Genomic DNA, 22320 nt, shown 5'->3' with positions numbered 1-22320 from the left:
AACGAGAGTCACCTACGATAGGGAGATAAAATCATGTCTTAATTCGCCGTTTTTCTCGGCCCCTGATTGGTCGATTACGTCATACGGTCATTTTCGGGTGAATTTTCATTATCCCGCTATCGTTCTGTGACCTATATTACAAATGTCTGCTTAATTATCGTCTTAAAACTATTACAGATAGTTAACTACGTTAATTAGCTACCAAAACAAACAATAACGAGTTCGATTATCTCTATGACTCGACTTACAAGCGATAAGAAGGCGCCCGGAATGGATACAATAGACGGTTTATGGCCCTTCGCTCGCTTACAGGTCTTTGTTTACCAGTGACTGCCTTATGATTCTTATCTAACTAGGTGACTAGGCTAATGTTCTACAATATTTACAAACATTGCTATGATGTAACTCTAACGGATCGCGAATTAATTAGTGAAACATGTAGGTTTCTAAGTAAAAATTGCGCTGTATCGGCGCGTTGAGCTCGAGTTTCGGCCAATGGGAAGCGGGCTATCTGTCTCTGTCATATCGAGACTTCTCTGTCTTGACCCGCTCTCTTTGGTTGACCAATGGCAGTGTCTACATTATTTTGCCTAGTTTAAAGGGATTTCTTGCGATTTACTAGGAAATTGGAAATAAGTTTAGCCTAACATTCTAGGTAAACTAAAACTTAGTACGAATTTACGACTTAACTAACGAATTCTACGAGTACTTACGGCTACTGACAATCTAATCGCGGTTTTCCCTACCTAACCAATAAAATCTTTATTTAGAATACAGCCTTAATCGTATTTGATTTTATATCTAACTTATAATAATCCGCGTCTTGTCGTAGCGTCGCTAACAAATACATTCAAAAAATTGAAAAAAAAAAAACAAACAAAAAAAATATTTTTTGTGAAATTGACCTAAAGTCATATTACATCTTTTCCTTCTTTTGGCCTCATGTATACATTTTAGGAAAAAAGTGTCAATGAAAGAAATAATCCCTTATTAAATTCTTAATAAAAAAATATATATTTATTTTATAACACTTATTAACTTATTATACAAGGTGTTCTCAAGAAATGCGAAAGATTTTATTTCTGGGGTCAAAAGAAGGAAAAAACCTAATATGAATTTAGGCCAATTTCGCCAAAAAAAAAATGTATTGTTTGTTTTTTTTTTCAATTTTTTGAATATATTTGTACATAAAAAGTAAATGTTATTGGTAAACTTGTCAGTTAAAATGGATTTTTACTTGTTTTTCGTAAAACTTAGCTTTTGCAAAGTGTTACTTGTCACTTTTTGACATCTATCAAAAAGGATATTTAGACTACGTCCCATTGTAGCAACATCGCCATCAAAAAGGCGTTTTGCACTATGTAACAATAAAAACTTGTTTTTTTTTAATTGGTATTAACTCTGAAACTAGGCGAATTTCAAAAAAGTTTATAGGACATTTTTGTCTCTAAATATGATCCGGGATACGCTGTTAAAATTATTCAATTTTCTCATGTTACACCGTGTATAATAAATGAGTTTCGAACCCTAAGTAAAAACTATGTTATTTCGCATTTTGACAAGCTAATTCGTGAATATGGTGCATCATATAAAAAAAAATGAATATAACCTTTTTTATTAAGAATTTATTAAGGATTATTTCTTTCATTGACCCTTTTTTGCTGTAATGTATACTTTCCTCAAAAAATTAAAAAAACTGTGAACCGGGACATATTTCATGCAAAAAGGGGGGGTTGCGTCAGGGGGAGGGGAAGGGACGCTAGTGTGCGTAAAGCACCATACCCTAAGGTATCATACTACATTCATAAGGGCTGATTTAGACGATGCGAGAACTCGCATGCGAGTTTCATACCATTGCGGGTTTTGATCGGTCGGTTGAATTGGACGTAACCAACAGTCCGCAATGTAACTAAAATCGCATGCGAGTTCGCGCGCCATCTAAATCAGCCCTAAAAGGCTGGATATAATTAGTTTGTCTTCTCCATACATTAGAACACAATTTAACCGAATCATTAGATATACAGCTGTTTTGGCTTAGCAGATATTTTAATTGTCCTAATAGGAAGTAGCTTTGCAGCTGTCATGACACTGAATATTACCAGCTTGTGGCAGTGCAATGTTGAACATTCATAGAACCTTGTGATAATGAAATCCGATTATAAGATGGTGATTTAGTATAGTGACCATTTTGTATGCCACAATTTACTTCTCTACATAATTTAAGTGAAGTAGGCACAGTGTGTTAAATAAGACGTTGAAGGTGGTACAATTTCCTCATTGTCCGTTCAGCTAGTGTTTTGCTGAATTTGAGTAGTTAATAAATATTAGTGTTCTGAATTTCTTGATTAGGTATGTTTTTTTAAACATACCAAATGTATTTTTTTTTATTTTTTTTTAACAAAGGTACATACACAATTACAATGATATGGTTTCGCCAAACTGCTTGATAGTTTGTTGGCGAAATACAGCACTCTTTACTTATAAAACTATAAGTTATATCTTTGTACCTATTAAGGTCTAATTTGGGTATTCGCAATGTTTTTTTATACACTTTGTATTTTAACTTAACCTATTTTTTTTGAGAAAGGAATTCATTAACCATATTTTAACTTTACTTTTAAACGTATTTACACTTTTATACTCATCTTCAGATGTTAATTTATTGAAAATGCGAGGTATAAGGTACTTTCTCGTCCTTTGCCCGTAGTAATTACTCGACATCGGTTCTAAGTACTTTTTACGTGGTTTTAATCTAAGATTGCGATTGTAAGTTTTAGTTAACTTAAATACAGGACATCTGTACTGATCTATAGCTAATAAGTACTTAAACTTGGCATGAACAGGTAATATATTGCATTCTTTAAAAAGTATATGATAGTTTCCGTTACATTCTTGTTTCGTTTTTTTATTCACAATCGTTTTAATCAATCTCAGTTGTAAATTGTAAATCCTATTGAGATATGTTTTGAAAGTAAGTATTACGTTACTTTATTAATATTTTTTTAAAGCCGAAGCTTACAACCTGTATTTTAAATATCAACAGCTCCATATCTCTTCTGTCAGTCATTATTGTTATTAACCTATCACCACAAATAGTTTATTTTATATCAAGTAATATATCACCTGTCAACGCCTTAAAGATTTACTCGTAAGCTTAGTGGTTTTGCTCCATTGCAAGCCCTTCACTCTTTAGGCGCTCTCCTCTTGAGTGTTATTTTCCTCTCTTCGTGTAAGGGCCGATACAGACGGACTGCAACCCGACTGCAATTTGTATGGGAACTGCACGCTGACTGCACGATAACTGCAACGCCACGCCAATTTAAAAATCGTTTATTTATAACCTACTTATTATATTTCAAATTACCAACAAATCTCTCGGTGCTTCCGAAGGTAAACTAAACACAGTACATAATTATACTCCTAATATGAGCCTTAGATAATTTAATTTAAATAAAATAGTAATGTACATATTATAAGATAAAATTTAAATTTATCTTTAAACACGATAAAGGATAAATGTGCGTTATTTAAAATATTATTTACGGAATAAGTACTTTGGGGCCCGTCATTAAAATCTACAGAGTTGTTTGGCACAGGCGCATTTGATTTAATAACATTCTTCGAATCTGAACTTTCTGCGGGATATTACGTCGTTAAGTCAGTGATCGCGATCCTTGATTAGCAGTCATTTGTTAGTCAGATGTTGGTGGCAACAGATGTTTCGCTGCGAAGGTACTAGACAATTTAGCGTTAGAATTGGATCTGTCATCTTAGGAATCTTAAAGAACGCAGATTTTAGTTACCGATTGTACTAGTAAGAATAGTATGTAAGTTTACTGATGAGACGCTATTGAGACTATAAGTACTTGTTTTTAAACCAGCAGATACGTCTGCGAGCGATATTCCAAATTTTATATTAAAGGAAAAACCACCCCAAAGGCGTGTATACATAAGGGAAGGAATGGAAAGATTCGCGAGGTTCTGGTAGGTTTCCGTAGCTCAATTAGTTAAGAGCAAACGCACGGATTGCGGAGGTTGCAAATTCAAGTCCTGCCGGAAGCGTAAATTTTTCCATTTTTTCCTTTAATATAAAATTTATGAATACTTGTACTATGCCCATTTAAGACGCTACTATTCATAGTTTATGTGTAGCAGTACTAGGAGTAGTCAAGTAAGTACCTGTACTCTTGTTCGATACTAACCCATAACGAAATTTCGTGTTAAAAAAAACGCATTTAACCGATTTCTAAAACCTAAGTGATCACATAAGTTTCAATGGAATACAACTTGTACAACATAAATCAACTAGGTTGCCTATCTTTTTCCGGTCACTATTATGTGGTTGCCGTGTTTAAAGAGATGATTTTATATCGATAATTGCACTCATCTGTCTGACGCTTGAATTATACATCAAAATGATGGTAATTTTATTGCAAATACAGTGGTATAGGGTTGCCTGCAAAAATCCGGTCACAAATAAGGGTTGCCAGGCTTTTAATTAAAATAAAAAGGGAACACTTTTAGCGATAACTCATAAACGGCTTAACTGATCGAGTTTGTTTTAATTTTATTAGATTGAGTTTTTAAGCACTATTTTCACGATTTCTTTTTCATATTTTTTGGCCACATGGTTCAAAAGTTAGAAGTATTTGTTAATGGATTTTCGCAGGCAACCCTATACCATTGTATTTGCAATAAAATTACCATCATTTTGATGTATGATTCAAGCGTCAGACAGATGAGTGCAATTATCGATATAAAATCACCTCTTTAAACACGGCAACCACATAATAGTTGATTTATGTTGTATAATTTGTATACTTTCCATTGAAACTTATTTCGTTCGTCAGACAAATCGGTGAATTTTGTGGAAAAAAATTATTAAAAATAGCCTAGACCATATTTCTTTGGGCAACCCTATTTATTTATGTTCTGGGATATATTTTCTTTCATATTTTCATAGTTTCATCCGTCAGACAGATTGGTCAAGGTCGATCATATATGTGTTATCCTACTATATGTTTTACACGTAGGTATCAAGTAACAAACAAATGGGAAGGATTCTACAGGCTATCATTCAGAATATACCCCATGTATGTTAGCCGATTTTTCGTAGTTTCAGAGTTATGATTTTTTTAACTGTTATTAGTGCAAATACCACAAACAATTATTAGTAGCCATAAGGACAAAGCTTCACCCCGGAATTTCTTAACAACAGTTAAAAAAATCATAACTCGAAAACTACGAAAAATCGGCTGACATACATGGGGTATATTCCGATAGCCCACGACGTAAGGAATCTAAAAAAAATGTTGGACGTCGAGGTTTCGACCACGCTGTATATAGACCTACTCGGTATTTACTTCACTATGCGCGCCATATCTCTCTGACAACATTTACGGTTAACGCTGGTTAGGCGGAAATTAAGATCCGTATCAGTATCGATTAATGGACAGTTAATTTGCGAAGCCGACCTTTCGAGTATCGTGACCAAGGACCGGAAAACCCCTCTTTACGCTTAATCCTATCAATTCGGTAACCCAATCGATTCGGTTACCGTATCATTCGGTAACCCTATCATACTGTTACCTGATTGTAATGGTAACCTTATTGAAACGGTAACCCTAACCTTTAACCGAGTTAATCTCAAAACCCCATCGCGATAGGGTTTTTGTTAAGGGTTTTTAACAGGTTTTCATTCAGTTATGGTAACCTTTATTATCGGTTGCTTACTGGTTTGCTACATTAAAGTAGTTTTAGTGATGTACCGTCAGAACTAAAAAAAATACTAAAAAATTTGTTTATTTTATTTACTTTATTTATATTTTGTTGATTTTATTGATTTTACTTATTAAATTAATTTAATTTAATTAATTTATTTAATTGATTTAATTTATTGAATTTGTTGATTTTTTTTTTAATTTATTTCATTGATTTAATTAGTTTAATTTGTTATATTTGTTTAATTAATTTAATTAAAATAATTTAATTATTTTATTTTATTTATTTTATTTATTTTATTTATTTTATTTATTTTATTTATTTTGTTTATTTTATTTATTTTATTTATTTTATTTATTTTGTTTATTTTGTTTATTTTATTTATTTTATTTATTTTATTTATTTTATTTATTTTATTTATTTTATTTATTTTATTTATTTTATTTATTTTATTTATTTTATTTATTTTATTTATTTTATTTATTTTATTTATTTTATTTATTTTATTTATTTTATTTATTTTATTTATTTTATTTATTTTATTTATTTTATTTATTTTGTTTATTTTGTTTATTTTATTTATTTTATTTATTTTATTTATTTTATTTATTTTATTTATTTTATTTATTTTGTTTATTTTGTTTATTTTGTTTATTTTGTTTATTTTGTTTATTTTGTTTGTTTTGTTTATTTTGTTTGTTTTGTTTATTTTGTTTATTTTGTTTATTTTGTTTATTTTGTTTATTTTGTTTATTTTGTTTATTTTGTTTATTTTGTTTATTTTGTTTATTTTGTTTATTTTGTTTATTTTGTTTATTTTGTTTATTTTGTTTATTTTGTTTATTTTGTTTATTTTGTTTATTTTGTTTATTTTGTTTATTTTGTTTATTTTGTTTATTTTGTTTATTTTGTTTATTTTGTTTATTTTGTTTATTTTGTTTATTTTGTTTATTTTGTTTATTTTGTTTATTTTGTTTATTTTGTTTATTTTGTTTATTTTGTTTATTTTGTTTATTTTGTTTATTTTGTTTATTTTGTTTATTTTGTTTATTTTGTTTATTTTGTTTATTTTGTTTATTTTGTTTATTTTGTTTATTTTGTTTATTTTGTTTATTTTGTTTATTTTGTTTATTTTGTTTATTGTTTATTTTGTTTATTTTGTTTATTTTGTTTATTTTGTTTATTTTGTTTATTTTGTTTATTTTGTTTATTTTGTTTATTTTGTTTATTTTATTTACATTATTTATTTTATTTATTTTATTTATTTTATTTATTTTATTTATTTTATTTATTTTATTTATTTTATTTATTTTATTTATTTTATTTATTTTATTTATTTTATTTATTTTATTTATTTTATTTATTTTATTTATTTTATTTATTTTATTTATTTTATTTATTTTATTTATTTTATTTATTTTATTTATTTTATTTATTTTATTTATTTTATTTATTTTATTTATTTTATTTATTTTATTTATTTTATTTATTTTATTTATTTTATTTATTTTATTTATTTTATTTATTTTATTTATTTTATTTATTTTATTTATTTTATTTATTTTATTTATTTTATTTATTTTATTTATTTTATTTATTTTATTTATTTTATTTATTTTATTTATTTTATTTATTTTATTTATTTTATTTATTTTATTTATTTTATTTATTTTATTTATTTTATTTATTTTATTTATTTTATTTATTTTATTTATTTTATTTATTTTATTTATTTTATTTATTTTATTTATTTTATTTATTTAACTTTTTTAATTTATTTATTTTAGTTTTAATATAATAATATTTATAATAAGAACACACCACACAAGTAGGTATAAAGATAAACAAAGGAAAGGCAAAAAAACTTGTTTGTGCTGGAGGCTTCATAGACCGCCCATGCCAACCTCGGTTATTCAATAATAAGTTGAATTTAAGTGTGCGTAAAGATTACAATCGTTTGAACTGGTCAAAAACCTCATAATGAGGTAACTGAATAGACTGGGTTTTTATTTCGGTTACCGGTAACAGAGGTTAACTCGATCTGATACGGTTACCGAATCAAAGTGTTACCTTATTAAGCGGTTACCGTTATGGTAGGGGTTTTTATAAACACCTCTAAAATAACCCTATGAAAAACCCCGGTTAAGGTAACCGGTTCCTGTCCCTGATCGTGACCTCTTTGTGATATCATCCCGGTATAAGAGTACTTGGCTTCGGCTCTCAAAATTTAGTTACGACTTACGACTATGTTTCATGTAGGTACGAATGTAATACCCGAGTGGGCTGTGGGATTTCTCATCAGCGACATCTCAGTAATCATCCGACGTTGGACGAACTCTCCATCCTTTAATCAGTCCCCTGGGATTTCGTTTCGACAAATTTAAAATTGATCAGCGTCAGCTTACCCTTCCTGTTTGAAATATACTATACTAAGAATAAGTCTATTATATCTCCATGTACCTACGATATTATATTTATAAATAATAACAATTTTTAAGGTTCCGTCTCTAAAGAAAAAAAGGAGAAGGAAACACCTAATATTGCTATAAATATATACTACCCGTATTGTATTTATGAACAGCGCTGAATTAAACGGAATCCAATTTATATAGCCAACTCTTTTCAGCATATAAATGGCTTTTTAACAGCCGTATAAGAAGATCGCAGCAATTTTTGAGACGGCTTTGATTCCGGAGCTTCACGCTGGCTGCCTTTTATTTTCTGCTTCAGAGTTCTGAGAGAGTACGAGTAGATAACTAATTTGAATGACTGCAAACGTTCGAGCCACCGCTGGTAAAATAGCGTAGGTAAAACGTAAAATTTTTCTATATGTATTTTAAGCAACTTGAAACTTCGTAAATAATAAACTTGTTAGGGTGCGTTCGGAATTGCTAATACTTACCACGTTTTTACGTCTTTTGACCACTGCAGAGATCGCTAAAACTAGAAATTTATTAAGTTAATTATTTAACGAATTCATACTCGGAAGCGTTTTTGACGAACGATGCGTTCTGACTTTTTCCTGGGATCTATTATAAACGGAACGTTTTTATGCCTCTTTATTTTTGCTTACGACGGGAAAGGGATAAAGCGAATAGGATCCAAGTATGTATTTCGAACTTTCGAGTAGAAATAAAATTTGAATGGAAAAGCTCACTTGTCATTTTGTCTCACTCGGTGAGCAAAAACGCATTTGCTCACTGTTTTCAAGCAGCAAAGTACCCTTGTTCGAGCTGCTGAGGGAAAAACGATTTTTAAACATTCTTCATTTTTGTTTCCAGGGTAGCTGAAGCGCCGTGGTGGCATGCAGCGCCCACCGCGCGGCTCCTCCCACTTCCACTGCTCATCCCTCTACGAACCAACCTTGACGATATCCAGTCTCCCACCCTTGCTTCTTATTCTTATTGTTTTTCCTATATCGCATACACAAATGACGAATAATTCAACCCTACCTGAGAAATATTTTCAAAATGATGCAATCCATCAAGAAAATAATTATACCTTAAAGAAATACAATGAAAGCAATATAACATTCAAAAACAAAAACATAACTACAGCTGTAAGTAAGGAATATCAAATTTTATTAGATAGGGTTAGAAGAAAAAACGTTAAAAATATGACAAGCGAAGGAATCTTTTACGATATTGGCAATTTAACTGATAATTTAAATAATATATCAACAAACAATCATTTTAACGTAAGTCCACATAGAAATTATTTACATTATCATCAAACACAATCATTTAAATTACAAAATATTGATTTACTAAATGCAAAGGATTCTGATGACACTAGCGCTATCGAAAAATTAAGGATGGATGATGAAACTAGAACCAAAATATTTCACGATTATTATTCTACAGTAAACAAAGTCAACACAATTAATGAGGAACACAATACAAATGAATCAATTATAATAGATGTTTTGGATTATAATGAAACAATCGATATATTATTTAATGAAACTGAAATTCCACAAACGGTAACTGATCCGAAAATCCGCAGGGGATTTTCTAACGACTCATTAGTTTTCCCTGACAACCTTTCCTCTTCTCGCGTCCCGACGATAATGCAGACACCACGTCCGGGATTTGTTGAAGGTAAGACAGAACCTTAATTTAAAAACATTAGAATTCACTTCATACATTATTTCATACATCGGTAGTTACACTTCAAATTGATAATAAATATTTACCGGTATGTACTAAATATTTATTTTATATGTCACACATGTATACACATTTTTATATACCTAACTGACATTTAGCAGTGAATTAAAGTTATGGGTTTACAATAACAGGAAATTACCAGTTAGATTAAAACTAATAATTTCATCGATCGGTTAAGTATTTATTTTATAAAACAACAGTTGGGAGGGTTCTACGCTCCCGTTTAATTAATTATTGTATACTCATGTAATCATGTTACTTTAAAAAAATATTTTCTTTTTCGTTTCATGTCCCGTGTCATGATGTTCCAAAGCAGTATTTCTTCAAAAAATAAAAGAAAACGTTGTGAACGTCAAAAGTTTCTCTTACTTTTAATGGGATTCCTAATCACGTAAAGTACTTAAGTTGTTTTTTATTCTGTTTCGTTTTTGTAGCGTGTGCCCAACCCAATATATAGATAGAGATTTAAGTGTCATCATTTTACAAATATAGTCTAAGTCCGGTTAAATATTTGTGCCTTTATTAGGCAAAAAGGGCGACTTCTGATTGCATATTTACGAGGGCAAGTCCGAAAGTTGTTAGCTGCTCCTGAGATTTGAATAATATTTATACCAATGTGAAGGATCTTTCAGTGCTATTTGACGCGCCGTTGTAAAATCATTTTAAGAAAACGTTAAGTAGCTTAGCTTACGCCTTACCAACAGTCATGGAGTTCTTGAGAATCCATGTGTGCTATGCTAGCATTTTATAAACAGAATTTATTTAGGTGCTGTTAAATGCGAATCTGAACAGTTTTTTTTTCCTTCGAATCGATTTGATTGAGTAAATATGACTTAGGTAATAGTTGTTAACAATAAGTAATTTAATTAAAGTCAGATTTTGACAAAAATTGGCAGGTAATTTTGAGGAGCCCCTCTTTTTGGTCGGAATAAATACGAAATCGAAATTAGGGACAAAAAAATGTATGGAAATTCCCATTGAGTTACGAAAATTTATCCATAGAAATTTAGGTATAGTAACAGCACCAGTCATGGGACATTTAAGAGGAAATTTGGAGTATTTATGATATTTCCCTACACATGTAAATGGTCTTCCGCTTAGCGTGTTAAAAGATGAAAGTCCTATCCGTCTTTCATGTTTTAGGCGTGTTGTATCAAAGATACTGCAATGAGTTTCCACATAATTAACAAATTAAAACTATGCTTTTTTTCTCCAGTCATGGACACCAAAGCTCCAGTAATGAGCCCCCGGTAATGGACGTGGATCCAGTAATGGGCCCCCTATAATGGACATTGCTCTATCAGTATAAAATATTGAAATGGGGAATAAGTTATGGCAAAAAAATCAATTTTTGGTATAAGCTTTTATCGCTGAATGTATTTTTCTTTCCACAGCCAATTATTATTGTATTAGATTTATCGAGACAATTCTAATATACCCAAACACAATTAGTTAGGGTTTATTGCGATAAAGTTCCCATGGCCACCTCCTGTCTCCATTATCAGATCCAGTCCATGTTATCATAATATTGCATTATCATCCGATTTGCATACTTAATTACGTACTTACACAAAATTTCAACTGAATCGGAAATCGAAAAGTGGGTCAAATTCAGCTACCAAGATTTGACCCACACTAACTAACAAGGCAAGTTAAATAAAAGTTTGGAAAAACGATATTAATTTATCCTAAGTCAGAGAATACCTCCTGGTTGACATATTTCGTAACTACATTTTACTTCTGTATTGTTTAAAACATGAAATTATGGCATGGCAAGCATCATTATGTCAATTGTCCCATCATAGGAGGTATGCAGTTTTACAGCTCCTATAATGGGATTGGGCCAAATACCACTATTTTTTTACATCTGTGGAGTCACAACATAGTGTGTTGTATACCTTATCTCATGGTAAATGCAATTAACAAAACACATTCTAGTTTTCATCAAGTATTAATTAATTAAAATTTAATAAATTAACTCACCTCTCTTAGCGAAGTTGTTAAGAATTTTTAGTGATATTTTTTTCAGTGGCAAGACAACTTTTGGATTGACGCACATTTCTTAAAAAATAACCGAATTTAATAAAAATTCAAACATAATCAGCTCTAGGACTCTTATTTATGATAAAAATATATCCAGTAGACGTGTGCGCCGATTAAAAAATGATCGGCGGCGGCGTTTGCCAAAAAATTGGCGGCGGCGGCGTGTTTTCGGCGTGAAATCGGCGTGACCTTGACTTTTAGGTTTCTTAAGAAAAATCATTAATTTGTTGTTTTCTTGAAAATTTGATCTATGCAGGTTGCTGGTCAGTGAACTACGTATAGTTTGAATATGCTGTGAGTAAAATAGGGTTTGAAAAATTATATAGGATAGGTATAATAACTTGATTTCCCTAGTGACTGGCTTGCATTAAGAAGTTACCTCGTCCCAATGACCTTCGATCCGATCCGTAAGTCTCCGTTTTCCATGATTTCCATGGCTTATACTATTAAAAATGACGTACTTTAACAAAACAGAACTCCACATATCCTTGAAATTTGCTAGACATAGTGGACTGCAATAGTTTCTTTTTAAATGGTTTTCTTGTCGTACAAGCACCAAGCTCACTGAGACGTATCTTCTTTCTCAGTGGCGGTACTTCCATACAATCCCAAAAGCCGGGCTTGCCTGCCTTACCGAAATTACGTAGTGATAAGATCAATAATCAATATAGATTATTTTTAAACCGCGTGCCAAATGAACCCGTATTATTAAATTCAAGCCACAGCGCGCGGACCGCGGCGCCAGCGTGTTACAAATTTTTGCCGTGGTGGCGCCTCATCCGCGCGAAAGAAATCAGGCGTAGGATGTTCTAGCTATCCTGCTCGCACTCGTCGGCTTGCAACCGGGCTTGCTTTTTCCTCCCGCTCTTGGCCCTCTAACCCTACAAAACGAACGAACGATGCCATAGAACGATGTAACTATTTGTTGGTATATATAGTAATTTTATAAGGCGATTTAAGCCTGGCTTTTGGTGTGAAGTTAGCTGCATAAGTTCGCACGGGCACGCGTTTACTTCAAGTGTATTATTATTTAGTCGAGTCGAAAGTAACGAAAGCTCAATTTATTTAAGTGAATTTGAATTAGGTAAGTAGTGATTGTGGATTTGTTTGTTTGTTGTGACGTTTATAAGTGTTAACAATGGATGAAGTTGTTCCTTGTGACGGTATGAGATGCGTCCACGTATTACTCAACGAAGACAAGGTAAAATCGTTAAACATTGTAGAAAACTTGTGTATTATGTATTATACCCGACTTGTGTATTCTCAGATAAGTCAGTCGCATTAAGAGAAAATTTTGTACGGCCGTTTACAAAACACAAGGATTGTTGGTTTACTCCAATTAAGGTGTAATTAGAGTGACAGAGAATGAAGCATGCAATTTGCAAACTTCAGTGTTCGCGGTAGGCCCTCTGATATGATTGTAAGATTCTATCTAGTAGTTATAGTAGTACCTAGTATGCCCTGTGCACTATGATAACTCGCCGCGGTACGCTAGCAAATTCATTTGAGTCCAAAGAGTGAGATTGGACATTTATAACGAAAAATTTAACATTTTATATTTATTTAAATTTATGATTATAATGATGAATTTGCACGCTTGCATGCAAACTAGGTACAAGATCTGTAACACCATATATTGTAACATCCCCGTACTGTATCAATGCAAATAAATAATTTCTGATTTCTTAAAATATATCTTTTGGCTTGCCTTACTCCGAAACCCTAGGCACGCTACTTATCTTTCTCATTTTCCCATTGCTGAGGATCGCGACCACATGTAATTTGTGTCCATTTCGTGCGGTCATAAGCCGTATGGACTGCACGGTGCAAACTGCCGCAAGCGACCTCTTCATAGCGTTCGACTATCTAACACATGCTCCAACTCAAGCCCGTTTGCCAGTCATTCGGCTTAAATTCATGTGTTCCTCCACATCATGTGATGGATAATATGTCCGAAGAATCTAAAAGTTCACCCATGGCATACCGGGAAGAGCTGAGTGGCGATGTAAAGCTCTCTGAGAATGGGAGGGGTTTGTTCTTCTAGCTGTCCAAGGCAGCAGTCTTCGTTCGTTCGTTAACAGTTAACGGTGAATACTTAGGATTACTCTGTTACTTTAATTGGTGTGTCAAATAGTTTCTGCAACTGGCTATTCAGTTTCATTTAATTAATAATTAATGTATATTTGACAACTGTACCATAAATATTACAAAAAAAACATATTGTAATCCAAAAACCAACTTGGAATAGCTGATTAACAACACTCAAGGTCACGCCGATTTCACGCCGATCATTTATCGGCGGCGGCGGCGTGGTCAAAAAGCCCGGCGGCGGCGGCGCGCCGGCGCGGCGCACACGTCTAATCCAGTGTATATAAACTACTTTTATATACTTATTTTAGAGGAATTGTGTTTTTTTGTCCCATTACTGGTTCCGTGTCCATTATAGGGTATACTACTATACCAACATATTAAAAAAATGTAAATTTCAGATTTATCCCTGGTAGTACTTGTAGTATAAGACGATATTACTTGCCGAATTTCATAGTTCTAGGTTATTAGACATAACCATAAGTATAAATTTTGAAATAGGTACAAGTTTTTAGTGGCATAATTTTTTCACAGCTTCAAGCTTGAAGGGACTGTAGATCTGAGTATACAGGGTGTAATCGTTAAGTGTAGCCAGGCGATAATTCAGTAAATATAACAGATATCAGAAAACTTCAAATTGATATCGAAAGTGCGTTACCCAATGAGTAAAATTACATTATTAACTTTTTTAAATGAAATATCCCAAACATTAACTTCAAACCCTCCCATACATTTAGTACGACGACTCACCCCTCAAAGAACGCCGTCGGTGTCGCAAGAGATAAAACTGCTTGAGATTCATTATTTGCGATAGTAAACTGTAATAAAATAATAAAACTACCGTTTATGAAATAATAAATCTAACATTTAACTTATTTTTTAAGGAAGTACATTTTTTGTTTACAGTTGTTGCTCGAAGTGACGCCCTTCTTGTGCGATACATTGACGGACTCTCTTAAATGTTTCTAAATGAACTTTTCTTAAAATTTGCGTTGTGATTAAAAAATAAATGTTAGATTTATTATTTCATAAACGGTAGTTTTATTATTTTATTACAGTTTATTATCGCAAATAATGAATCTCAAGCAGTTTTATCTCTAGGGGTGAGTCGTCGTACTAAATGTATGGGAGGGTTTGAAGTTAATGTTTGGGATATTTCTACGTTTATTTAAAAAAAGTTATTAATGTAATTTTACTCATTGGGTAACGCACTTTCGATATCAATTTGAAGTTTTCTGATATCTGTTATATTTACGGAATTATCGCCTGGCCACACTTAACGATTACACCCTGTATATGTACTAAGTATATGGTTGTAATTTTAATTCGATACCTCCACGCGTTCCCGAGATAAAGGGTCTTGACAGACAGACAGACGGATAACAAAGTAATCCTATAAGGGTTGAAAGGGTTCCGTTTTTTCCTTTTGAGGTACGGAACTCTAAAAATGCAACGTATTATATTAACACTGACGTTCGTTGTTAAAAAAATCTGTTTATTGGAAATTATAGAATTGTGCCAACTATCTAACGTAATACCCCAAGACAAATTTTGTAATCTATTTAATTATAAAGACTATTTATGATTCTGACTGAACAAAATTATTGAAACACGATTTACAATGTACGATCTCATTTCCCAGCAAACAACAGCAGATATAGCCCATTTATCGCGATTAATCGAATTAAGAAGCGGATGTAAAGGACATTAATCCAGACTAAACCGGATAGAACAGGCTCCGATATTAATGTGCCGGGGAATTGTACGCGCGTCTTTTGAGACTGCGTATCAACTGCGAATTCATTATTATTTTACTTTTTTAATTCGATTTGCTTGGACGAAATCTCCGTACCTACGTATAGGTAATATGGGACTTCGAAAAATGCATTTAATCCGTAAAGCATATGGTTGTACTAGATTGGTGGCCCTTCTTGATATCAAGTTATAAGTACAAAGGTAACGTTATTCTCTAAAAAGGTACGCACCGTTGTAACTACTTACATGTGACCGCAATTACCTACTCGGACTCGAGCGACTGCGAGCAAATAGTAATATGAACGCAAAAATATCTCAAGTTCGACACGCCACATTACCACTAATGAGCTCGAACCTTAACACTTCCCTTTACGGACCACGGGAGCCGTGATGCGAGACGACGAGGGTTTTCTAACGGTTCATTGGACTTCGGACACCTATCGGATAGACGTTTATCGTACACACCTACAGCTAAATATATGGTGGCGAAGCTAAGGGTCGTTTTGAGCCAATGTTCATGGACGTTAAATTAAATTACAGTAGGTAGGTACACATGGTGCTACTTTACCGCCCTAGGGACAATACGTGCCTATGTCAAAAATTTAAAGGGCCATATGTACTGTAAAACTTTGTACAATACACGTGCGAAAAGGTAATTTGCAACTCGTGTCGATTTAAAACACACCCTTCGGTCGTGTTTCAATTTATCACCACTGGTTGCGAATTTCCTACTTTTCGCACTTGTATCGTAATGTACTATAGTGAACTACACAAGCAATCTGATTTCGGATTCCAATTCCATTGTATTGTATGTATGCATCTCTATTTTGGTGATACCTACAGCATTGTACAAGTGTTTATTTATTTTCAGCATATTGTAACTAATATTATGCATAATAACATTACAGTTTGAAATCATGTTAATTTTCGACAAATATCCTTCAAATGTTGTTTACTTTGTTACAGCTTTGTCGCCGCTAGCGATCAAAAGTTTATGTACTTAATTAAAGTTCGTGGTTCGACGGGACGCATATCAAATCCGATGTATGTAAAGGTCACTACGTTCAGTTAATTGACGTGTATCGAACAGGTAGACAAATAAGCAAATACAGACCGACCTGATTGAGGGCATTGAGGCAGTTGCCGGGAAACTTGTGACGTAGTACGAAGCAACACCAGACGCTTCGGTGATTTTAAAGATATGACAAATTACAGGTCTCCACTTAGGTATCTCAGGTGAAATATCTCTTAACAAAACTACTTTAGACTGCACAATATCCTATTTGATGTCAAACAAGTATCGAGGATCCCTATCCTCATCCCAAAGTTGGATGGATACTACATATGTATATACTAACGCGCGAAAAGTCCGCCTTTTATACTATAAGATTTTATATACAGTATGTAAATTAACGAAATACATTTCCTCAAACCCGTTAATGTGTAGGTCACGCTGAGCAACTTTTACTATGGCACCAACCCCGAAATCGCGAAAAAAAATTTGGGAGAGTCCATTTTTTTTTTCACGATTTGGGGTTGGTCCAGCCTGGGGCACTGGAGGCCTTGGTCACTTTTTCTTAGTATATGACATTTATTTCAGTTTATAATTTATATAGTAGTGTTTCTACTTGATAAAAACAAATTAAAATATTTTTCTGAAATTATTTAATTTGTTCAAATACTTTAGTATATGTAAAGCATGTTAAGCCCTATATGTCACTGAAAATTCAGGGTTCTAGCTTTAGCCAGCACAAAATTATAGGACGTCGAAAATCGCCTGAATCGCTTCGGGAAAAGGATGGTACGGCCGTGCGTCTTTGTTTTGCTCGACTTGGCGGGGGCACTGCCGTGCCCCCAGATTTATTTAATTTTTGCCGAGTGAGCTGTGGGCCAAGTACCACAGAGTGGCAGCCCAGCTCAAAACGGGGATTTGGCAGACCACGTCGGCGATGGCGAGACGAGCTAGACTCCTTTTTAAAAGAATGGCCGAAGACTGCTCAAAACCGGGAAGAATGGAAAAAACGGGGGGAGGCCTTTGCCCAGCAGTGGGACACAACAGGCTCTCAATAATAAATTAATAATAATAAAAAATAACCACAGTCCTTCATCAACCAGGAGGCGGGGATGACCGCCCTGGCCCGCAGGATTTTATAAGGATTGAGCGAGGAATCTTTCAGGGCGACAGTCTGAGTCCCCTGTGGTTCTGCCTAGCTCTGAATCCCCTCAGCACCCTGCTGAAAGATTTGGGACTAGGTTGCCGGCTTCAGAGAGAGGGTGAAGTCATTTCTCACCTTCTGTACATGGATGACCTCAAATTATTTGCACCAAATAGCCAAGACTTGTTGGAGCTACTGAAAACCACCGAAGTCTTCAGTAATGCCATCAACATGGAATTTGGTATCGATAAATGTGCGGTTATGCATGTACAGCGGGGGAGGGTTGTAAATTCAACAAATTTACAACTCTCTGAGACAATGTCTTTCAGATCTATCTCTGAATCAGAAACCTATAAATACCTTGGTATGTCACAGTCGTTGGCTATTGAGGATGAGGGTATTAGACGGTCGGTGAAGGAGCGCTTTTTCAGTCGGCTCACAAAAGCCCTAAACAGTCTTTTGTCAGGAGGCAACAAAGTGCGCGCCTTCAACGCCTGGGTAATGCCCCTATTCACATACTCCTTTGGCATACTAAGGTGGACTCAAACCGAGCTGGACGCCCTGGATCGGAGGGTCCGATCACTGCTCACCACACATCGTATGCTACACCCACGCTCGTCAGTTATGAGATTGTACATCCCACGGAAGTGTGGAGGCCGAGGCTTCCTAAATGCCAAGGATCTCCATAACCGCGAGGTGTACAATCTCAGGAATTATTTCCTTAACAACGAGTGTGGGATGCATCGTGATGTGGTGGCAGTAGACAGGAACCTAACACCGCTCTCCTTGGCAAACGAGAACTGGCGCAAACCTGTGGTACTAAGTACTGCGGATCGCAAGGCGGCATGGGAGAGTAAGGTGCTACACGGGCGGTTCTACAAGGCCCTCACGGGACCCGACGTGGACCTGCTCGCGTCGGTGAACTGGTTACGATTCGGGGACCTCTTCGGAGAAACCGAGGGTTTTGCCTGTGCAATTGCGGACGAAGTGATGATGACGAACAACTATCGGAAATATATCCTGAAGGACGGTACGGTCGACATTTGTCGGGCATGCCGCCGTCCCGGAGAGTCACTCAGGCATATCATTTCCGGTTGTTCTCATCTTGCTAACGGCGAGTACTTGCACAGACATAATCTCGTAGCCAGGATTATTCACCAGCAACTTGCTCTTCTATACGGCCTTGTGGACCGCGAAGTACCGTACTACAAGTACTTACCTGCGCCTGTTCTCGAGAATGGTCGTGCCACGCTCTATTGGGATCGATCTATCATCACTGACAGGACTATTGTAGCCAATAAGCCTGACATCGTGATAATAGATCGATCGCAACGTCGGGCCGTGCTCGTTGACATCACCATCCCCCATGATGAGAATCTCGTGAAAGCCGAGAAGGACAAGTCCAGTAAGTACCTAGACTTGGCTCACGAGATAACAGCCATGTGGGATGTTGACTCGACGATAATTGTCCCGATAGTCGTTTCAGTGAATGGTCTAATAGCGAAGAGTCTCGACCAACACCTTGAGAGACTCTCGCTAGGTGGTTGGATCAAGGGTCAGATGCAGAAGGCGGTGATCTTGGACACGGCGCGGATAGTCCGCCGGTTCCTCTCTCTGCAGCCCTGACCACCGGTAGCTTGGGCCTTGCCCCGCTGCTGGCGGCACCCTAGGTTAGGTTTTTTATAATGTGTTTATATTAATTTTTATTGTTTTGTAAGTGTTTTTATATTTTACTTTTATATTCATATTATAAATAACCTAACTTAAGATGAGAAATGAATAAAGAAAATAAAAAATAAAAATTTAATTTTTAAATTTTATGGCAATATCTCACCGCCAAAATAGCAATTTTATTGTTTTTCTACTCTAGAGTGATAATAATTTACTGTTTTGTAAGTGTTTTTATATTTTACTTTTATATTCATATTATAAGTAACCTAACTGATGAGAAATAAATAAAGAGAATAATAAAAAATAAAAATTTAATTTTTAAATTTTTTGGCAATATCTCACCGCCAAAATAGCAATTTTATTGTTTTTCTACTCTAGAGTGATTTCCGTAATAAGAACATTTTTTTTAAATATTATGGTGAAAAAGCCAAACACAATAAGTACCTAGGTAATAACATTATTTAACTTTTGAATATAATCTGAATCCCTTTTGAATCAAAGACCACAATCGAAAACTCTATTCGATGTTGATGAGTTCCTGATTACTTTTGATTGATCATTGTCTTGTGAACAAAAGTAATTTCTACAATGGAAAGTTTGCTGTCACGTGATCCTCAATTAAAACTAAGAAAGGAGTACCGCGGTAGCAGTAAGGGCTTGTGCACAAATCACGCGAGGTTCAATAGGGGGGGGTAGGGGTCACGAAAAAATCACGACAGATCACGTTAGGGGAGGGGGGGTATAAGGAGACCTCCCGTATATTTTTCTACAGTGAACGAAACTAAGAAAAAATACCTACCTACCCTACCACATGAGTAAATAATTTTTCTCGGTTTCGTTTAACATAATTAAAATCTTCACTCCGCACTTCAAAATAGCGAGTCTATTTTACGAAATTTTGGAGCGCGTGGCCTTGACCGGTTGGATAGAAAAAATTCAAAAAATACACGTGAGATTATGTGGGGGAGGGGGGTAGCCAAAAACCTCACGAAATATCACCAAGGGGGAGGGAGTGTCAAAGAGTAGCCGAAATCACCTCGCGTGATCTGTGCACAACCCCTAAGGTATCACAATGATGCGGTTTCCGTATCACAATGATGCGGTTTCCGTATGAAGCGATGTCGCCTGTCGCCGAATCAAGATGTGGTGCCAGTGTGATAACAACCATATTAATACATCTATGCACAATAACCATAATTTTCGTCGTACGAGTAAGTTGCTAGTTTTCGCTTATTTTAGGTATTACAGTCACCAGATGGGATTGTTATGCCATTTAGGGCTCTTGCTAAATTGGAAATTCTATAGCGGTAATATTGAACAACCAATTTAGCTAGGACCCTAAATGGCGCAACAATCGCGGAGCGTGATGGTACATACCTATTTACTTTTTGTAACAGACATTCACTATAAACACACGTAGGTACCTAAGCACTAAAATAATGGCTTTGTCATGTATTTACGCGAATTCTCTCTTAAACGATATTTCAGGAAAACATTTAGTTGCAATTTTCAAGCAATGCCTGTATTGCCTGTTGCCTGTATAAAAAAAGAAACAATTCCATTTAATTTCACTGCGGAATTTCAAAGCAAACATGCATTGTTTTACAATACAATATGAATTCGTGATATTGTACCCTAACTCGCCTTCAGGAAAATCGTTTGTTTACCAACGTTTCATAATGAAGTGTTTGTTCTGATTATCAATGAGAGTGTTTAATATTAGGTACATTTCCTTGGGTCATATTTTTCCTAAAATTACGCATTATTTATTTCATAAAGGCTCATAAATAAACCTTATTAGTGCTCCTCTTCGTGTATACCTATGTAAGTATATTACTTCGATAGGTACGTATATTTAATAGCACTTGAAAAAAATACTTGGCGGCCCGAGGCACTTTAGCTTATACATACCTATATATTATATGGCTTTAGCCTACCGAAGGAAATATATGGAAGCCAAATTTGCTTTGGCCACTGACATAATTATACTTAGTAATCTTCTTTCTTTAATTATTATTTATCCTATATCCAAGGCTCCGACGTTTAAGACTACGGGTTTAAGACTAGATACTAGGGATGTACCGACTAGTCGCCGACTAGTCGGGAAAGCCGACTATCCGACCACACATAAAATGGCCGATTAGTCGGCACTTTATTAGTGAAAGAAAAACAGAAAAAAAAGAAAACAACAGTCAATATTTACCATATGTTTTATGTTTATTTTACTAAAATACCTATTCAGGGTGCATACGAAAACTTTTGTTCATATAATTGACCGTTTGATCGTTATCACATGTTGGTGGGCTGGTGTTTTCCTCTACAGGTCAATCTCAACTGATTCTCGTGTAATTTCATGTGCAAATTCGATAGTTATTATTTATTATTATTATTCAGTTTAGTATTTTTTTAATGGTGGAGCCATGAGGAACTAAAAATGTTATTGCATAATTTAGAGACTTAGTCAGGGCACGTTGCTCGTAAAGACGCTGACCACAGGGGATAGGTTCTTAACTGGCGACTACGTACGGGAAATAGAGCCTTGGAAATACCTCCTGTAGGAGCTGTACATTCGGTCTGCTCAGGATAGCAAAATAAAAGAACTAAAGACAGAAATTGAACGAGGATTCTTGTGATAGGTCTTTGAACCTGTAGACAACACCTTTTAGCCAAGCTAAATTATCATGAATAGCGCAACCAAAGGAGCAAAAGTATTTTTT

The 22320-nt window shown here is 34.3% G+C and overlaps 1 protein-coding gene across 1 annotated transcript in view; it reads left to right on the top strand.

Moving 5' to 3' along the window:
* Window positions 1–22320, top strand: part of LOC134791987 (gamma-aminobutyric acid type B receptor subunit 2) — a 226464-nt gene that overhangs the window by 115097 nt on the left and 89047 nt on the right. Inside the window, exon 3 of the mRNA XM_063763096.1 lies at window positions 9003–9821. Coding sequence (XP_063619166.1) covers window positions 9026–9821 — 796 coding nt within the window. The 5' untranslated portion in view covers window positions 9003–9025. The remainder of the gene's footprint in view (window positions 1–9002; window positions 9822–22320) is intronic.

This window comes from Cydia splendana, chromosome 1, assembly GCF_910591565.1.
Source record: "Cydia splendana chromosome 1, ilCydSple1.2, whole genome shotgun sequence".
NCBI lineage: Eukaryota > Metazoa > Arthropoda > Insecta > Lepidoptera > Tortricidae > Cydia > Cydia splendana.
Note: the sequence above shows the minus strand (reverse complement) of the source record. Positions and strands in the feature narration are given on the sequence as shown.